The 19,867-nt window shown below is 42.0% G+C and overlaps 2 protein-coding genes across 3 annotated transcripts; both read left to right on the forward strand.

Moving 5' to 3' along the window:
- Nucleotides 1–279: 279 nt before the first annotated feature.
- Nucleotides 280–7,304, forward strand: mysm1 (Myb-like, SWIRM and MPN domains 1). The gene is made up of 19 exons (XM_067597487.1): nt 280–383; nt 572–644; nt 738–808; nt 1,806–1,877; nt 1,979–2,057; nt 2,166–2,264; nt 2,839–3,370; nt 3,462–3,687; nt 3,773–3,903; nt 4,007–4,110; nt 4,206–4,283; nt 4,369–4,451; nt 4,535–4,589; nt 4,867–4,917; nt 5,361–5,435; nt 5,549–5,870; nt 6,044–6,149; nt 6,279–6,336; nt 6,613–7,304. Exons 1-19 carry the CDS (start codon nt 328–330, stop codon nt 6,940–6,942), a joined length of 2,601 nt encoding a protein of 866 aa, XP_067453588.1. The 5' UTR covers nt 280–327; the 3' UTR covers nt 6,943–7,304.
- Nucleotides 7,305–7,744: 440 nt separating this feature from the next.
- oma1 (OMA1 zinc metallopeptidase) lies at nt 7,745–17,481 on the forward strand. 2 transcript variants are annotated; one of them, XR_010929323.1, is made up of 9 exons: nt 7,745–8,601; nt 9,502–9,730; nt 10,105–10,278; nt 10,729–10,836; nt 12,092–12,220; nt 12,503–12,577; nt 13,901–14,050; nt 14,212–14,515; nt 16,223–16,309. XR_010929323.1 is itself a non-coding variant. In XM_067597488.1 (8 exons), exons 1-8 carry the CDS (start codon nt 8,219–8,221, stop codon nt 16,535–16,537), a joined length of 1,563 nt encoding a protein of 520 aa, XP_067453589.1. In that variant the 5' UTR covers nt 7,749–8,218; the 3' UTR covers nt 16,538–17,481. The 2 variants fall into 2 exon arrangements, 1 of the variants encoding a protein (XP_067453589.1); XM_067597488.1 differs by lacking the exon at nt 14,212–14,515 and having other exon boundaries at nt 7,749–8,601; nt 16,223–17,481.
- The last annotated feature ends 2,386 nt before the right edge of the window (nt 17,482–19,867 follow it).

Consider the following 19,867-nt stretch of genomic DNA (forward strand, 5'->3'; position numbering starts at 1 on the left):
CAGCAACTCATAGGGCACTGCTTTACATCTTGTGGGGGTACTTTACAGGACACTATCACATTTTCTTCTACTGAAAGGGCACCCATGAGGGCACTTCATCCTGATTTACCCATAACTAAGACAGCAATGTTGTTTTCTACTTTGTGAGGGAACCTTAGAGGGCACTTTAGCGGTATTTTTTTGTCCTCGGGGGCACCACGGGGGCACCCCTCCCCTACACTAGAGAAATCCGTACATCCCACCACAGGATGTCGCTGTAAATAAAGCTATACACTGTTTTCCTCCAGTCATCTCTCTCCTCTCCGGTGTTTACGTTTATCCAACAATATGGAGGACGAGGTGGATGTGGATATCGAGGGAGACGAGTTTGATGACAGTGTTAGGTAAAGATACTTACTTATTTAGTAGAATAGTCATTCATACCGTCAGCTGGTGGTGTGTGCTGTAGTCCACGCTAGTTAACGGACACCTGGTTGTCCCGGTTGTTGTGTACTGGCTGTCTTGTGTATGAGACAGTAGATGTGTGTGTGTCCTCGTTTCCTTCATGAAGCTGTTCTTCTTTCTGTTTCAGCGAGTTGGACGGAGGAGGTTTAGTTCACGACCAGTTCGCACAGTCTGCATGGAAGAGTAGCGCTGGGATACTGGTATGAGTTCATGAAGCTTAGTCTTTCAGCTGGCTCCAGTCTGACTGTCAGTACCTGTGTTGACTCTCTCTTGTCTGTGTGTGTGTTGTGCAGCCATGGGAGCTGGACAGTTCAATCAGCGCAGAGAACAGAGAGGTGATAGAGAGGATGCTGCTGGAGGAACAGTATCCTTTTACCAGACCTCAAATGCATCACACGTCTTGGCACAAACTCAGTAGCTGTACTGACATGTACCCCTGTGAAAGGACAGGTTCACAGTTGTTCAAGTTTGTTCTAAATCAATAGTCAGGTTACCCAAATGAGCACTGACACGTTGTTTTACTGTAATCATTCCTCTTGTTCATACTGGCTAGTAAGAGATCCCTTCACAATGCATTTTCAATGTAAATGATGATCGACAGCTCTGCTCCTGTGCGAAAATTCAAAATATTCAAAAGTTCACTTGAAGATAATATGAATCCTGCCCCATGAATGTCATCCACATTAGTCAAATCAAGTCAATATCTTTCAATTACTGTCATTTTAGGGTCAAATTTCCTCTTTTTGTTCAGATCTTTCCGCTGAAGCTGAACAGGAAAACACTGTCCGTCCAGACACTAAAAGAGCCAGTAACTGTGGAAGATATTCTGTTTATTTGACTAACTGAGACAGCTGACGCCACATATTATCTTACGATAAACTTTTAAATCATTTTTTCTCAAAACGAGGACTGTGGATTTTGTGTCGATTATTTTCTTGATCAATCTATTAATAGTTTTGTCTATAAAATGTCAGAAAATAGAGATAATGCTAAAAAGATATTCAGTTAAATGTCATGTATGTCACAAAGACGCTTCAAATCCTCACATTTGAGAAGCTGCAACTTCTGAATATTTAGCATTTTCACTTAAAAAATGACTAAAATGATTATTCGATTATCATAAAAAAAATAAAATTGTTGCCCTTTAATTTTCTGTTGATTTATTAATCAATTAATCAGCTAATCATTGCAGCTCTAAATAATTATTTTACTGAATTAAATTAAATTTTAGTAATTTAGTTGGTTACAGCTTCTTGGATTTTAAGATTTGATGGTTTTACTGTCTTTTCTCAGTTTCTTGTTGTTGTTAATGAACCTGTACTGTGCTGTGCGGTCATGTTGATCCTAAACTAAACTTCCAGATACTATCTGACAGGTGAGGAGATTCCCAAACATATTTGGCACAGTGATGCCAACAAGCCCAAAGTGAAGAAGTGAGTCAGTTACTCTTTCAACATTCACATGAGCACACTAAATTGATTCCTCGTAGTGTTGGCTTTCATTCACATCACACTCTTCTCTGTTGCATGTTCAGGTCTCCAGCCAAGACCTCGGCCTCGACCTCTTCCTCTCGTTGGTCCAAACAAGAGAAAGACTTGTTCGAGGAGGGACTGGTAAGCTTCCCCTCGTGTCTTGGGAAATACTGTGTTCTGTTTACAGTCCAGTACCGTGTTTGAAGCAAAGTGTTGTCTAAATAACTTGGTGGCTTTGTTTTTCTTCAGGCTCAATTTGGTAGAAGATGGACAAAGATTTCCAAGTTGGTGGGCAGCCGTACTGTTCTTCAAGTCAAGAGCTATGCCAGACAATATTTTAAACACAAGGTGAGACTTTCCTTAATTTTCTCTGTGTTACACTGATACCAGTAATACTTTAAATTAAGTCCACCTATTTAGCATTTGTAAGCTGTATATAAAATGTAATAAATGGCTTATAACACACTATAATGTAAGCAGATATATTTAAATGTTTATTAATGTACAGTGTTTGTCAACAATTATACCCTCTCCTATGAAGACACATTATTACAACTGTGTTTTACTACATAATCATTAATAATCTGTTTATACAGCAGTCTTCACTCATGAGTGTCCACAGTAGGAGTTATAGTTATGATAAATACATTAAAAACTCTTATATCAGCTCACAACTACATTATAGTGTGTTATAAACCATGGAGTATCTCTATATATGTACTTCAAGTAAAGTGTCACCCTGATAAACTAAGTAGCACACAGGTGTTAATGAAAGTTTAATGATAGTCTCTCTTCACAATTTTTTTTCAGCACAGTTAAACTTCTTATTGTTATTATTGTTATTATTCAGACTCTTTTACAAACCAAATGCATTTCTCTGGAAGGTTTGGGAAATAATTTTTTTAACTTTTTTTTTTTCCAGGGTAAATCTGAACCTGGAGTTGCAGCTCCCTCTACAGGCCCCGTGCTGCACATGCAACCTCCTCAGCCCACCTCCAGTCATGCCCCCACTCTAGCAAACACTGTGCGTATAGAGAAGCTTTCTGATGATGAGGATGAGGACGTAGACATCACCGATGACCTGAGTGATGATGGAGAGGCAGACGACAAACCGCAGGCTGTGCTCGAAACTGAGCTCTGTAAGGCAGATCAGCCAACAGGCCATGAGATCCAGACAGACAGTCCCACACAAGAGCAGAAAGAGGCAGGTCCAACTGAGACAGAGGAACAACCTGGCCACAGCTGTCTGTCTCCACAAAGTCCTCAGCCTTCATCTTCACTTCTTGGCTCAGAGGAGCCTGCTGTGACTGAGTTAGATAAGAAAGGCAAGGAGACTGTATCACTTGTTCCAATAAACACTCATATGACTGATGAGCAGGAGAGCCAGAGCTCCCAGTCTGAGAGCTCTGCACAGACTACACAACAGCTGGAAGAGGCCTGTAGTGACGGCACAGGTGAGACTCACACCTGTTGTTTGGATGTAAATCCACCTCTTGATGATCTCTTGTGATTGTTAGGAAAATTCATATTTTTTTTGCCTCACAGATCCTTCTGATAAGGCTGAGGAGAGTCTAAGTGACAGACCAGATGAAGACCAGGATGAAGAGGAGGAGGAAGAAGAGGAGCTTAAAGTCCCTGAGCAGGAAATAGAAATGGACATGGAGACAATCACTGAGGATGAGAAACAAGCCATCCCAGAGTTCTTTGAGGGACGACCATCCAAGACTCCTGAGAGATATCTGAAGATCAGAAACTACATCCTGGATCAATGGTAAAACATTGCAACGCGACTCTGCAGATGAGCAAACATGCCAGAATTAACTGTCATCATCATCATTGTTGTTGTTGTTCAACAGGCTGAAGAGCAAGCCCAGGTACCTGAACAAGACATCGGTTCGTCCCGGCCTCAAGAACTGTGGTGACGTCAACTGTATTGGGAGAATACACACCTACCTGGAACTTATCGGAGCCATCAATTTCAACTGTGGTAAACCTGCTGAGCCTTCTTCACTTCTATTCTTTTTATCTTTTGAATCTTGCTTCCCTTTTTTCTTTAAGGCTCTGTTTTGTTTTTTTCTTTCTTTCTGTAGAACAAGCAGTGTATAATCGGCCAAAGGTGGTGGACCGCTCCAAGCACAAAGAGGGCAAAGATGTGCTAGAGGCCTATCAGCTGGCACAGAGGCTGCAGAGTATGGTAGGTACCCATAAACTCTTCAATTCTGACATCTAAAGTCAAATATCCGAACCGTGAGCTTGCCGGACCTTGAGCTAACTGCTGATTGGTTGTAGCGGACCCGGAAGCGCCGTGTGAGGGACATCTGGGGAAACTGGCGTGACGCTAAAGACTTGGAGGGACAGACATATGAGGTTTGTACACTCTCAGATGGGCACATTCACTGGGGGATTCACACCAGTATGTATTCTGATCTCGTATTGTTGGTGTTTGCATCAGCATCTCAGTGCAGAGGAGCTCGCCCTGCGGAGAGAGGAGATGAAGAAGCAGCCTAAACCCTGCAAGATCCCCAGATACAGAGGGTGAGTGTGATGCGACACATGCCGAATTACCGACATCCTTGTTTTTATTAATGTGTAAATACTTAAGGTGTCACTCCTTCTAGATCGGTCGATCCCTTCCAGCTGATCCCCTGCAGGTATTTTGGAGAGGACGTACAGGTCAGTGACATCTGTCTCATCATTCTGTCACCAGTAATACAGTCTATCACGCAGGATGGGAGTCATAAACACCCATTTAATGTGAGGTTATGTCTCCATAACCCTCATAACAGTTAAAAATATGAGTTTTATTACATCTCTATATGTAACATGCACTCATTGATCCAACTGCTACTGTACAGTACTTACTCTATTAACCAGCAACTACATTTTAATTGTCCTCATCTTTAGGCATCATTTATATCAAGTTAAAAAGCTCTTGTTTTGTTTTCCCCAGGAACCATTCCAGGTTATTGTGTGTGCAGAGACTCTTCTAATCATGGACATGGTACGCACACAACCACACAAACTATATGTTTTGTCTCTTTAGAGCAGGTCCAGAGTTAGTCGGCTAGCTCTTTATGAATTAAAGATATTTGCTTTATTACATACTTGTTTTTTAAATTTATTCTTATTTTTATTTTATTTCCCTTTTCTCTCTCTTGGTTGGTATGGGATAAAACCTTTCCTGTGTTGCTTATTGTGTCATACATAGTGTTAACTAATAATTTTGTATTTTGTGTTATCTTGCTCTATTTCTTCTTGTTTTACTTGTTAGTTGATTGGACTTGTGCACCATGAGCTAATTAACTGGGCTTTTGATTTTTTTTTTTTTTTTTTTTGCTGGCCTACAAAGCATGACACTCTCTACAATACAACCAATTATCTTTCTTTTGCAATATTTCTTTTCTTTGATGTTGCTCAAATGATCAAATACGCTGTGATCTTCAGCATGCCCATGTGTCACGGGGGGAAGTCATCGGTCTGCTGGGCGGAACTTTCAACAAGGAGGAGAGAGTATTAAAGGTAGGAGGAGTTGGGAGCAACAATGGGGTCGACAAGGCTAGAGGTTTTATTTACAACATGTTTTGATTACTGACTTTATGGAAAAGTGTTTCCGTGTTTGTGCTCTGGTGCAGATCTGTGCAGCAGAACCGTGTAACAGTGTGAGTACAGGTCTGCAGTGTGAGATGGACCCGGTGTCTCAGACGCAGGCCTGTGATGTGTTGTCATCCCTGGGCTTCAGTGTGGTGGGCTGGTACCACTCGCATCCCTCCTTCCACCCCAACCCCTCAGTGCGGGATATAAACACGCAGGACCAGTTCCAGAGTTATTTCTCGCGTGGCGGAGCCCCCTTTATCGGGATGATAGTGAGCCCATATGACCCAGCAAATCCCTCCCCCCACTCTCAAACTACCTGCTTGTTGGTGAAAGAGAGCCAGGAGCCCTCGGGTCCACAGAGTATGTATAACGGACACACACACAAACACACAATAAGGCAAGACTCAAAACTTCAAAACAGTTCAGATCAAAAAGCTTTGAAATGAAGCTGACAATGTAGGTCAGTGATTTCTGCACACAGTAGCATATTTTCTTCTCTGACTGAGTTTCTCTCTTCCTTCCTTCCTTCCCAGAGCTGCCCTACAGATTCGACTTCCTGTCATCACAAGACATTCCAGACTGGGAGCAAACATTAAGGAGAGCCCTGTGGATCATCCATAAATACTCTCAAACACCCGGGTGAGTGACACACAATCTGAATGTGGTCAAATGTTGATACAGTCTTTTTGTGACATTGAACAATTTGTCTTGTTTGTAAACCAGGAGGTGGAAGTATATTTCTAAAATATTCTTTTCTACTCTGGGTAGGAGTGTGCAGATGGACAGATTTTTCCGGAAGGACTCCCATCTTACCTGTCTGGAAAAGGTCAGTCTAGCCAATCAGTCTAATCACAGGACTAGTTTGACATTTTGGGTAAACTTACTTATTTGCACTCTTGCCATGAGTTAGATGAGACTATTGATACAACTTTCATGTCTGCACAGTAAATATGAAGCTATTCTAAATTGTGGTTTTACGGGGGATTATGTAGTATTTCTCGGCTAGGAGAAGTCACTTCCTGAAGTCTGTGCTGGTTATCCGGCTATCTCACAGTGACTACAAGACTCTAAAGTTACATATTACTTAACTTCCTTCCTCTAGATGCTGTCATCTCTGGCCAGGTACCTGGAGCACCTGCCAGAGGAGGAGGGAGACCCATTCCTCACCCAGATTCAGGCTCTTTTCCACTCAGACTTTATAGCCAAGCAACAACCATCTGACCAGGAAGAAGGTGAGGCTTTAAATATCTCACCTAGACCTGTGGACTCAGATGACCTCGCTTTTGACCATCTGATCAGCCAGGAGAGGCCCCTGGAGGGAGGAGACTCAGCTTCAGACAGCGGTGTGCAGCCCACAACCTCAGAGACAAACAGCAGCACAGTGTTACATCTGGGCTCCGTGTTGTCAACTGGACATGACTATTTACTGTGATGGACCAAATATCGGACTGTACTCTTAATATACTATATTAGTTGACTCACTATAAACTTCAGTGTAAGTACTTTTAAGTTTTATATCAGTATTACCAACTTTCTCATTTAGTTTTTTAACATTTTATGAGTCTAGTATCAGACTGTAAGCAGAGTTCTCATTGAAATCATTTAACCAAAAACCCTGTAGAAGTGTGTGTGTGTGTGTGTGTGAGAGAGAGAGAGAGAGAGAGAGAGAGAAAAAAAGTGAGAGTTTGTGTGTGTGTGTGTAATGTAGGTCAAAGCTTTTCATTTTCTCAGTTCTGTTGGTGTAATTTTAACACGGAAATAAAAATATATTTTCATATTTTGTGCTCTTGTTGATCTTTTTTTTTTGGTGTAGCCTAATAGCTCGATAGATATATTTTTTGGTGTAGTCATTTACAACACAATGTCCAGAATTCAGGCTATAACTTTGACTTCCTCATAAGGCAAAAAAGTAGCTGCAGTTTCTTGTCATTAAAAGGAAACCGCAGCGATTATTTTAAATTTGCATACGGGAATTCATATCAATTCGTTTGATATTTGTAAGCATAAATATTTCATTTCATGATTTAACCTACGGCAGGACGCTAAAGGGACGAGAAAGCGTCAATACCATAGACTATAAAAATACAAAACATGTTAAATTCTAGATTGGCTTAACCTCTCTCGCGGGACTAGGGTTAAGGTTAGGGTTAGGTTAAGCATAAAGGTTAAGGTTAACGTCAAGATCTCGCGAGGGTTTAGCAAATAGTCCCTCCGGCTGATCCGATCCAGCACCAACCTTCATTGCAGGCCGGTCGGAACTGTTGTCGCGGAGTTGTTTCTGGGGGAGACTCATTCTGGAAGCAGCAGCGCAAATATCCCAAACAACTTAAGTTCCTTTCAGTCCGTGTTGAACGTATCGGCGTTTCGGAAAGGGATTTAAAGGCTTTTAACTCGATAAGCATTTATAAATGAAACTTTTTGTACAGTTGCAAGCATGTCCGTTAGCGGCTGTTGGATAGTGGTAACCAAGGTTACACGGAGCTAGCGCTGACATTGACAGCTGAGAACAGGTATGACTGTTCGCTATCAAATTAACTCAGGAAAAAAGTACCATTAACGTGCTCTGACAGTACAGTCTGCTTTAGGATGACTTATTTTAGCCCTCTCAGACAATAGACGACTGTGTTGGCGTCGTCTGCAGTTACTAAAGACCTGGCAGCTGTTTTATCCGCCTGAACCAGGAAAGTTAAGAGTCCGCGGCACAAACTATGGCTTTACTTTGTGTTCATGCTTTAAGGGGAGGTCGCTTCTGTTCCCTTTCTGCACTCCTGACTCGAAACTTCCAGGTGCGCAAACAAGCCGGGCATCCTGTGAAGAAGGCGGGCTGGTCTCTGTCCTCTCAGTCCAGCTGTCACACAGCTCACCTCAGAGCCACTCCGGCTGGACTACCTCTGTCATTACATGGCAACGCTGGGAGAGTGTGTTACCAGATTAGTCCCAAAATCACCTCTCCCCCGCAGTCTGGCCCTGTCCTGCTCCAGTGCGGACACCATTTCCACACCTCAGCTGTTGTTAGGGCTCTGCCTGCTGCTCCTCTCATATGGATGGTTCTCAAACCTCTGCAGAAGCTCCTGGCTATAATACTGGGCAGGTAGGAGACATAGTGGAGCTGTAGTCTTACAGTTAGGTGGCTTGTCAGTGTTGGTTAATCAGAACATAAATTAAAACTTTAATATGACATAATGAAACCGATAAGTAACATGTCCCATACATACAGTACATGTAAAAACGCAATTACACATAATTATTCTGGATAAAATGTGCCCTTTAATAAGTTGATAACATGGACGCAGAAAAACAGGCAAAATCTTGATAATTTTCCATTAAATATACATATAAATTGATAAATGTATTCATTGGTTAAAGGGAAAGTGTTCTTTAATCATACATCTCATAATGAACACATTCCTAATTGCTTAATCAACAGTTGTATTAATTGTGTCATTTGACTATAAACAAATTAATTACTGTAGGAATTGTTGCCTTGTTTCTTTTAATTAATTGGTTTTGATTAACTGCTAAAAAATTAATCACCGGACTAGACTGTCTATGATAGTGTGGTTTTGGCACACAAGCTCCAGAACACACTATCAGTGAGGCTTCACTTTGGCTTAAAATTGAATTTGCAACTCCCTGCAATACACAGAGTTGTTTTGTTCAGTCACTACTTCAAAAAGTATCGGCCCCCATAGTACATTGTCATGAGCCTGATTTATGCATGTTTTGATGCTATTTTCTTGGCCATAGTTAGTTTGAAAAGCAAATTATTCATCTCAGTGAGTCTGTTTGGATTCTTAAACTTCTAAATGGAACTTTTGCTACTGATTTTTCTACTTGCCTTTTCTACTAAATGCCAAACTTTCTGGCAAATTATCCTCCTCTTTTCATCTTTTACCACTTTGGTGCAGTATATGATGTAAAATTTACTGCCTGAGGCTCTTTAAGCTACATAAAAGATATTTCAGAGCTTGTGGCCTCCCTCTGTGCACAGGAGTATAAGGAAGTGGTGGGTGGCACTACCAGCCAACCGCCGGCAGCTCATGCGCGAGTGGGCCTGGCAGCGCCGCTGGCAACTGGCAGCAATGACAGGAGTTGCCATGGTGATTGTAGCCCTTCTTCTCCTGACCCACCTGGATGAATCCCCTGTGACAGGACGGACCCGCCTCCTGGTGTTCAGCCGACAGAACTACATGGAGCTGGCAGCTCTGACTTCAGACGCGGTGAGAGGAGGAGGAGGGATGGGAGCAAACATGATGATGGTGATGATGTGCTTGGAGGGAGTTTATTGGATGATGATGGATCATCAGATCACCAATCATGCTTTTTACATACAAAGCCCATATTTATTATATATGTAACATTGACCGGTGTAAGAGGCTTTTTGTACTGATCTCTGTGTAAAGAAACATGAGCTGTCAACTTCATACTTCCCAGAACATAACATTATTAATTGTGAGCGAAGATTCATGGAGTCAGTGAGTCAAGTAAAATTATATTTAGTTAAAAGAACAGAGGGGGAGAAAACGTAATAATATGAGAATTTAAGCAAATTTAAATTCTTCCTTATATGTTTGTTTATTTGTGTGTCTTTCAGTACATGGAAGAGTTTGCGGAGCTGTTTGTTCCAGAGACTGACCCTCGTCACCAGGTGGTGGAGCGGGTGGTGCAGCACCTGGCGCAAAGAAACAGCGACATCCCTGAAATGTCTGAGGTCACCTGGAGCGTCCATGTGGTGCAAAGCCCCAACACCAACGCCTTTGTCCTTCCAGTAAGTAAAAGAAATACAGAACAAGAATTAGATACTTAAGTGTCTTTCAATATTATTGCATTATTGTATCTTTAAACTCATGTGTGAGGAGGTTTTCACATGACGGAGTGTGTCTTTACAACTGTTTCTCCTCTCAAGTTTCCTTGTTACAGCAATTGAAGAAGGCGGAATAGTTTTTCAAACTCTAGTTTTCTTGCATTTGCTTCCTGTTCACATGACAAATAGCTAAGAAAGTAAAATATGAGTGAATATTAGGTAAATAAGGTAAATAGTATTTACTATAAGTTGCTCAGAGAAGGTGTGGTTTGCAGGTCTGGGATAATTAACACATGTAGCGGGATGAGACAGGTGGTCACAAACAGGTTGACAGTTTTTTTTTTTGTACAATCTGTACAGAATATCTGTAAACACCTTGTGGCTCAGATTTTGACTGTATTTTGCTTTGGGTAGAACGGAAAAGTGTTCATGTTTACTGGGATGCTGGATGCTGTGGCAGATGTTCACCAGCTCTCCATTGTCCTGGGACACGAGATGGCTCATGCATTATTGGGACACTCTGTAAGTACACAACCCTCTGAAGACTGTGTTTGTGTCTGTGGCCTCTTCTTTCCGCCCTTGATTATATCACCTTTCATGTGAGTTTTCTGTAGTACTTTACCTGACAGTGGGAGTCAATCAGTTTATGTGACAAGACAATATCTTGTTCATCTGCTCATATGAAGTGCAGGACATATAATAGGCAATGTATTATACCTGTCACTTTATTCATATACAGAAAGCAATCTCTCATCATGTGCATTTATTCATTCAATACAAGTTGTAGTTGTGTGAGGGAATCAAACATTAAATGGCACAACACACAAATCCACAGCTGAGTTTGATGCTGAAAACACAGAAATCTGTCAGCTCTGTCGAGCATGAATATAGTTCCTCCGTCTGAATTGGTGCAGTGTACAAAAAACAGCATGGTGTTCTGAAATATGACAGGCTTAGTTGATAGCGGCAGACCTTGCTTTGCATGAGGATGAGTCACTGAAAACAATTAAAGTGCAAATATGACAAAGAACAAAGTTTAGTCATTTAGAAGCCCTGGGCACACGGAGAAGAAGTACAGCTGGAAGTCTTCCAGGTCTCTCCCACACAAGGCTGTAAAATATGTATGCGGACCTCCTATAGCTATGCCTTATACACTATACACTATTCATCATCAGCCCCCACTCTGTCTCAGAAGTATAGTAATGGCTGAAGTGGCATCAGTTGCAGTGTTGTTGCATCAGCCGGTGATGAAGACTCACTGACAGTCAACCCCTAACACTTACTGATCCTGTCAGGGCTATGATGACCAAAGTCCTGTCGACCCAGGGCACTGTCGTGCTTTATTAATTCTCCACAGATGGCTGTTTTTACTCCGGCTATAAAAGCCCAATCTTCTTGTTCTAAAAAAGTGTCTAATGAAGTTGTGGGTATTTCGAGACTTTAAACGTCCTCGGAGGAAATGCTTGAAGGAGATTTTAATAAGATGAAGGGAATGAGCATTGATGGGCTTGGTATTACCCAGTAGATGTGCTCTATTGGATTGGCTGTTAAAACCTCTAAATCTGTTACAGCGTTAAAGATTCGCTAAAATAGATGGGAACGATCGATATGTTCCAGCTGCCTCTCTCATCCCCCAAAAACTTTTTACCTCTATTTTTCTCTCTCTATCCCATTCCCTTCTTTTTCTTACCCAAATCCCTCACTTTACTCCTTCCTTCATTTTCTCCTCTGTCACCCCTTCCTTGTCATTCCACATTGCTCTGTTCTCCTCCCCCAGGCAGAACAGGCCAGTCTGTCTCATGTCGTGGACCTCCTGTCCGTTGTTTTGCTGACAGCCATCTGGGCCGTGTGTCCTCGAGACAGCCTGGCACTGCTGGGACAGTGGGTACAGGACAAGCTCACACAGGTGACACATATCACTGTGAATCATGTTTTTTTTGTTGTTTTTTTTACAGAATGTTAACCATATATCCTGTATAACACAGTTTCCTGGTTGCCTCTCAAGTAAGGAAACGTTGACACACCTGATATACAATGTTCACTGACATGGCAACATGTTACTATATGTTGTAATGCCATTGTTATTGTAGATCTGTCTGAACGTTAAAGCACTGGAATAAACTCTGACTTTCGCTAAATTTTGCTAATCTTATAGTTCTCATACATACATCATTTGTTTCTCCCTCAGTTTATGTTCAACCGTCCTTACAGCAGGAAACTGGAGGCTGAAGCAGATCAAGTCGGATTGCAGTTGGCTGCTAAGGTATCATCGTCCCTAATTTGTTATTACTTAAAAGGGCACTCCACGATTTTACACATGAAGTTCAGTTTACTCCCTGGTGATCTCATCAGGGTTATCTTGGCTTGGGCTTGAGACTTTTAACAAAAAAACTACATTACAAACTGGACATGTGGGGTTTGGCAGGTGTCTAAAGCCCCTTTCACACATACTGTCTATCCCTGAAATGTTCGGGAACATTTCCTGCATAGGGTCATGTGAGAATGGGAGCAGGAATCGCAATTCAGGGAAATTTGTACCGCCAATTTCCCACCTAAAGACCTAGTAACATTTCAGGGACAAGGCCAGTACGGCTGTAGTAACATTGCAGCAGTAACATTGCGGGGACAAGCACCTAAAAGGTTACGTCCATCTGACGAAAGACGTTTTCACGTGGAGCTAGCGAACCAATCGCAAGACTCATCATGGCGGCCGCGTCACAAAATTTCTTATATTACGGCTTAACAGCAGACTAAAATATGTTCCAGGAAACATTTGAGGTGAGAAATAGGCAACGCAGTAACATAATCTTGATTCATATTTAATCAGGACTGCCTAGTTTGAAAATTTGATCTGCGTTTCGTGAGCTTCACCCTCTTCTGTTGAGTCTTATGGCGGTTGGCATCCATAAGTGTTGCATTACCGCCATCTGCTGGACTGTCCCTTGCCCCATCTATTCCGGCATTGCCATGGCATGTATGTAAAGGCACAAGACGGAGATGCTCTTGAATGTAGCTGCATGTGTGAATAGTGAAAATCACTATCGGTGCCTGAGAGGTTATCCCAGTAATTTACCGGGAACTATGTGTGAAAGAGGCTTAATGAAAGATGCTATTGAGTAGCATTATGGGAAATGTAGGATCCAGCATTGACCCATACAAGCGACTATCAGTTTGCATATCTCAGCCTCTGCTGCTTTGATTTTGACCATTGGTTTTTCAATCTGTCTCTTTTAGTTCCCCATCTTTGTGCAAATCCAATACAAAATCTTTGGAGTACCCCTTTAATATAATATGACAATACTAAAGATCACTAGGGCTTTTGGAGCGGTTATGTTTAATGATTAAGGCCTTGTCTAAACATGTCTTGCTCCTTATAGGCTAATCAGCATTTTAACATTTCAGACTTATACTGTAACGTAGCTGCTGTTATCAAGCCCTGTAATCTCTCAACAGGACACTAGGGGGCACCATTGTCAAACTAAACTAACCTTATGTTATTAGTGAAGATTTTCAGCTCAAGACACAGAGATGCCACACTGTATGTGTGTGTGTTTCTAAATCTATGGGGTGTGTGTGTCCTTCCAAGGCATGTGCAGATGTGCGAGCGGGCCCTGTATTCTGGCAGCAAATGGAAATCAGAGACCAGCTGAGTGGAGAGCCCACCTTCCCCGAGTGGCTGTCTACACATCCATCGCACAGAAACAGAGTTACTCAGCTGGACCGCCTCATACCACAGGTACACACACACAGGAACAAAAGATCTTTTCATGCTACTTTTTTTTACTTAAATTATATAAGTAGACAAATTTCTGTAGCTTTGATTAATCTCTTTGTCTAAAGTGAAAGTATATTTGATCCCTGTATGAAGAGAGAGCCCGACACCTGTCTGTTGTTTAGGAGAATCAGTGCAGCTTGGGAGCTGTTGGAAGGAGTCTTAATGGAGCTAATGAATCGTCTGGAGAGATGTACATCCACCTGCAGACATGGAGAGGAGGGCAGAGAGGAAGGAGAGACTTGGGGAGGAGAGGAAAGATTCAGGGTTTAAGGAAGACAGGAAAAACATTTTGCCACTCTGGGGCCTGGATATCTGCTTATCTGCTTATAACTTAATGTCTTGGAGGCTTTGAGCTGAGGACCTGAAAGAAAACAGCCCTGCGGTAGCAGCTCGATCCCACAGGCTCACACATGTTCCTGTACTGTGGTGAGACAATCAATCGTATCTTAAGGCTAGAAGGGAAATCAGCAAGTGGTTAAAGCAGCAACTTCTATGGTAGCGTTAACATCCCAAGTCATTACATCTCATGTATGAGTGAGAGAGAGAGAAAAAGAAAGAGAGAGAGAGATTAACAATGTATCAGGCAGCAGCGACTTTAACCTTGAGCGTGAGTTGGATTGTTGGTACACCATCAGATGCTCCAAGCACCAAAGACGAACAGATGGGTAAACCACTAATTGTCCATCAGGTGCCTGTGTTATTGAGTGTGTACATGTTCTATGAGTGTGTGTGTGTGTGTGTGTGTGTGTGTGTGTGTGTGTGTGTGTGTGTTATAGGTATGTGCCCGTGCATCATACTGAAACCCTGTGTGGTAGATTGACCTCTAGCAGCAGTCGCTGGCGAGGCCAGGCTGTAGCCACAGGCAGCGAAGTGATGAAGACTATTGTTTAGGGATTCATCGGCCTGCATTGTGTGTGAGAACTCTTTGGCTCTGGTATCTGTAATACCCTCCTCACACCAAACTGCTCAATCCAGCGTAGCAGCACACACAAACCAGTTAACAGCTGAGCTCGGTCGGGTGAAAGTGAAGCATAATGTGATGGTTTTAACCTTGCAAAAAGGTGACAGCATCAAGCTACTTAACCCAACTCTTCTGAGGGCACTCCGCCTCCACTAGTGTGCTCATCATCCTTAAGCAAAGCACATTAAGTCCACTGGTAGCATGAGAGGGAGAGCCTGTTGAGTGGGAAGCCGAGTGCATGTATGTGCTCAGAGTCTTGTAGGTGATTCAAGTGAGAGATTAATGAGTTGGTTGTATGTGGGTGTGTAAGACAGTCTGTAAATGCTTGCTGGTGATTGCAGTTATATCCAACCTCTATGAGACTGATTCAACATAGAGGAGTCACATGCTCTAATATCTTTGATTATCTTTGTGGTGTCTGTCCTATTTAGTTTCCCTTTAGCTCAATGTATTTGTTTATCTTGGTATCTTTGTTGTCTTTGTTTGTCTCTGGTTTCTTCTGTTTTTGTTTCTTTTTCTTTCTTCCACATTCTCTGTCTATCTGTCTCGCTCTCTTTTTGTCTCATTTCAGTTCACAGCTGTGTTTTGATTAAATATACAGTAGAAGTCCTTATCACAAAGTAAAAAGAACAAGAAGCTGATAATAATGATACTGAATCAGGGTTTTTTGGGGGGAGGGGTAGTTGGGTCTTGGGTCTTGAGGAGTTGTCGCATGTATTCACTGACAAATAGCCTTAACTATACACACACTGCACTGCTATGTTCACAACTATAACGACACTTGCTACGCACACAACCTACACTCTGAGCTATTCCTTACGCTATTTTTGTAACACATTTTAGTTCAAAAAACATCTTAAAAATACATTTAAAAATAGAATTCCCCAGTGCTTAGGCCCGCCGGGTTTACAATACACTGGTGGAAACCCTGCTGCATACAAAAACAACAAATGGCTCTCCACCAAACCAATAGACATTTATTACAGGACATACAACAGCCATCTTATATTGTGTTTGTTGTCAATGAGCTTTTTGTCTGAAGTTTAATTATGTTTTGTATTTTTTTCATTTGTGTAAAGACATTTTTTTTTATTTCATTTTGAATTGAGCAAGTTAAGTTTTCTTTATGTGAAAGTGTCTGTGTGTTTGTTCTTCTTTCTGTCTCTGTCCAGGCCCTGGAGTTGAGAGAAAGCTGTCTCTGCCCTGCTCTACCTGCTACTGACCCTCGTACCGTCTTCTCCAAGAGTGTCCGTGTGTTGCTGGAGAAGGCTAATGACCATGGGAGAGCAGGGCCAGGGGAGTCACTCAAGCCCCTTCCCCGCAGCCCTACCAGACTGCCTGCAGCTCTGCTTGCCCAGACTATGCTTCCTCTTTCCCCAAACACGGATCAAGAGATCAAAGGTCCAGTCCCAGTCATAACCTCAGACAAAGCTGTTGCACCCCCTGTTCCTGCTGAGAAACAGCACAGGGTGCAGAGCACCAGCTGACAGGGATGTTAAGTCCTCACAAACTTCAGATTTTTCACATGAGTGAGTGATTGCTATAATGCTCAGCTGCTGTATTTGCAGAACTGCAGACTATTTACTGCTGCTAAAAGACTTTTCATGCTTGTCGTCTATTAAATGTCAGAGTTCCTGAGTGCACATGTGGTAAGAGTTTGTCTCTGTTGTTACACTAAAGACTCATACTGGTTGCTCACCGTTGAGGGTGGAGCTGGGGATGGTGGTGAGGAAAGAAGCAGATAAGGTCATTCTGAACTGAGAAAATGTTGGGAAAAAGTCAACAAAAATAAATAGGAGAAGAAGAAAAAATCAGTGGCCCTTCCTAACCTTTCTTTCTACTGCAGCTACTACTGACTGAACTTCAGGGAATGTTGTCCATGCCTAGTGACTACAAAGATGCCATATTAATTAGATAACCTCGGATGGGGAAATGCTGAACTGATTAGCAAAGCTTCCATACATTTCGAGATTAATATGTGCATTATTCATCGACACACGGCAACAGACGAGAGTAAGCACTTTGTGCATGCATGTTGGAGGCTTCGTCCATGGCAGGCAGAGGACATCTACATTCTCATTATGACTGCTGCATTCTCATGCCACACACACAGCATTTATGCATTCTCTAGCCTGAGGGACTTAATGGTGTAAATTTATGCTCGGTTGTTTGCAGGTTTTAAAACGCCATCTTCTGCACAGGAATGCCAATATCCACCGTCAAGCTTTGAGAAATCTTTCATGGGATTTTGTAAAATCTTATTTAACAAGGCAAGTTGACTGAGAAAACATTCTCATTTACAGCAACAGCCTGCGAGCACAGTCGCTCGATGACAAGGGGAGGGCAGTTATGGTTCATATCTCGGTAATCTTTTGTGTGTGGGTAATCTTTTGAGTATGTGTGTGCTGAAACAAATAGCACACTTGTTATACTGTGAAATCAAAAGGGTACTACTGTGTTTTCTTTTGGGATAAATTATTTTATTTGTGTCATGCATCTTAAGAGCTGAGCCTGCAACAGCCTGTAAAATATCAGTCAACAGTCAGTAGAAGCTTTATTTTACTGCAAACAGGATAGGTCTTTATCAGTCTACAGGTATATTAGAGGAAGTGGGCAGAGATAGGATTTGCATAAAATTGTGCAATAAAGAGCCAAGGTGAATGTTGTTTTTTGCATATCAACAACCAAATTGGTTGCCAAAAAAATAAAAGCTTTGAAAGAAAAAAAGTGTTATTTTGGATTTTTTATCGTAACATCCACTAAAATTCAAATGGATCAAACATGTACATATATGATCAACAAAAATGAAGATTAGGGGAACACAATTTAATATGTACTCTGCGTGTGAGAGATTAAGAGGAAATTATGAGCCTGTGTGACATTGCATAAGAACATCAAAAAGCTCCAACCAACCAATTTAGCAGTGAGTGAAAGATGTGCAGAAATGTAGACTTATGCACCAAGCAGTTTGTTCTATAGTGTTCATATATGTATTTGTGTGAGTGTTTGGCAGCTACAGCAGTTACTCATTGATGCAAGGCTCCTGGGGGAAGTCCTCACTGGCCTCTCACAGCTGATCAGACAGATGAAAAGTTTGGAAATCACATAGACAAGATTATACCAAGACGGTCATAATCAAATGAAAGCTCCTAGAATTCCCATCAGTCGGCCTCACTGCAGAGCTTTTGTAATTTCTGCCAACTGTTACAAGTTCTTGCTTGTTGACTACAAGATCAATCCTACAGTCTGTTTTATCTCTGTGTACTAAAAAGAGCATAAGAGCAACCCTTTTAGCACATGGGCCTTCTTACTTTCTGCTGCCGAAGGCAAGTTTCAATAAAAATGTGTAAAGGTGTTGCTCTCCCTGCTCTCACAGATTTGACCTTTTTCAGGATTTTTGGATACCCAGCTCCCATTTATTCTCATGGAGACTTCCCATTTCCTTGTCACATTGTCGTGTGCACATTGAAGCATCTGGATGTGGCTCCCTCACCACTCAGAGAGAAATTGGAACATGAGCAGGCAACAGATGACACACTCACACCCAGAGGTAATTGTAATGAGTGTGATACAACACACACACACACACACACACACTGCGCTGAGTAATTGTAGCCTACTGCTGGAGTCTAAACAATACTGCGACAGAGGGCTTAATCAAGCAAAACAAAGACACAGCAGTCGGATGGATTGAAAGGACAGAAATAGAAAATAGACAAAGTGGAACCAGGGGGATTGACAGGAGAGAAGAAAAGAAACAAGAGCCTCCTTTTGGTGTGATTTACATTTAAATCAAACATTTGATTTTTAACATATTTCTGCACTAATGCTGGATGAGAAAGTCCCTTTCTGTGTCGTGTGTAGCCCTGGGCGTAGAAGAAATCTGTTCCATGAAGTGAGTCAGAAATCAGATGTCTATGTCTGTAACTTCACCTCAAGTCACAGATTGTTTTGTGTTTATATATTCTCCCGCCCACTAGAGACATCAGACCGCTTCTGAGACCTCTGACAAACTGCTTGCAGGTATTTCAAGGTATTGACAAGTACAGCACTGCTGAAAAGTAGGAGAAATAGCAGAAAAGGTAGCACACCCACAACAGAGAAGGCAGAAAGCACGGTATACGGCAAACTCAAGATGCTGTTTCCCCAACAAAAACACTCCCAGAGAGAGTCAGGGCAGTGAAAGAGCAACCCAACACATCTGCTGTGTAGGTGGCTGAATGATGTCCCAGAATGCATCCTGGCTACCCTCTGACCTCCCTGTGGAGTGTTGCTCGAAGTGGCTCATCCACAATTCCATTTCTTGGATCCGCACCGACACACACACACATAAATACACATGCAGCAGCTGGGCTACGGCATGTAGAGGGAATATGGTGATGAAAATGTGTGTGCGGTTGTGGTAAAAGTTGCTGTGTCCTTCCGCTGTGCATTAATTATACATGTGGCATGTGGGTGTCTGATTGAAATGAATATTTTACTGCTTTTAATCAGTGCCATTGCCAGAGTGATGGAGCATCTGGCTGTGTTACCTGGGTAATTAAAGATGCTGTCTCACACACGCACACATGCAAGTCTCAGAGGTTGTGTCTGCAGTATGAGACAGAAGTACTCCAGAGGTTTACTAATGAGTCAAAATTAGATTTGGAATGTTTTAAAGCAATGGGGCCCCATGGAGAAATAAAGATCGCTTCTTCTTTTTTGCCTTTGTCTAACTTTGATCAACAAAAGGCTTTTCAAACAGGCTGGGGTACAATGGAAAAACCTCTTTTAGGTCAGGGATTAATCTTAGCAATATGAGTGTCAATGTTGCTGTG

The sequence above is a fragment of the Thunnus thynnus genome, chromosome 8 (assembly GCF_963924715.1).
Source record: "Thunnus thynnus chromosome 8, fThuThy2.1, whole genome shotgun sequence".
NCBI classification, from domain to species: domain Eukaryota; kingdom Metazoa; phylum Chordata; class Actinopteri; order Scombriformes; family Scombridae; genus Thunnus; species Thunnus thynnus.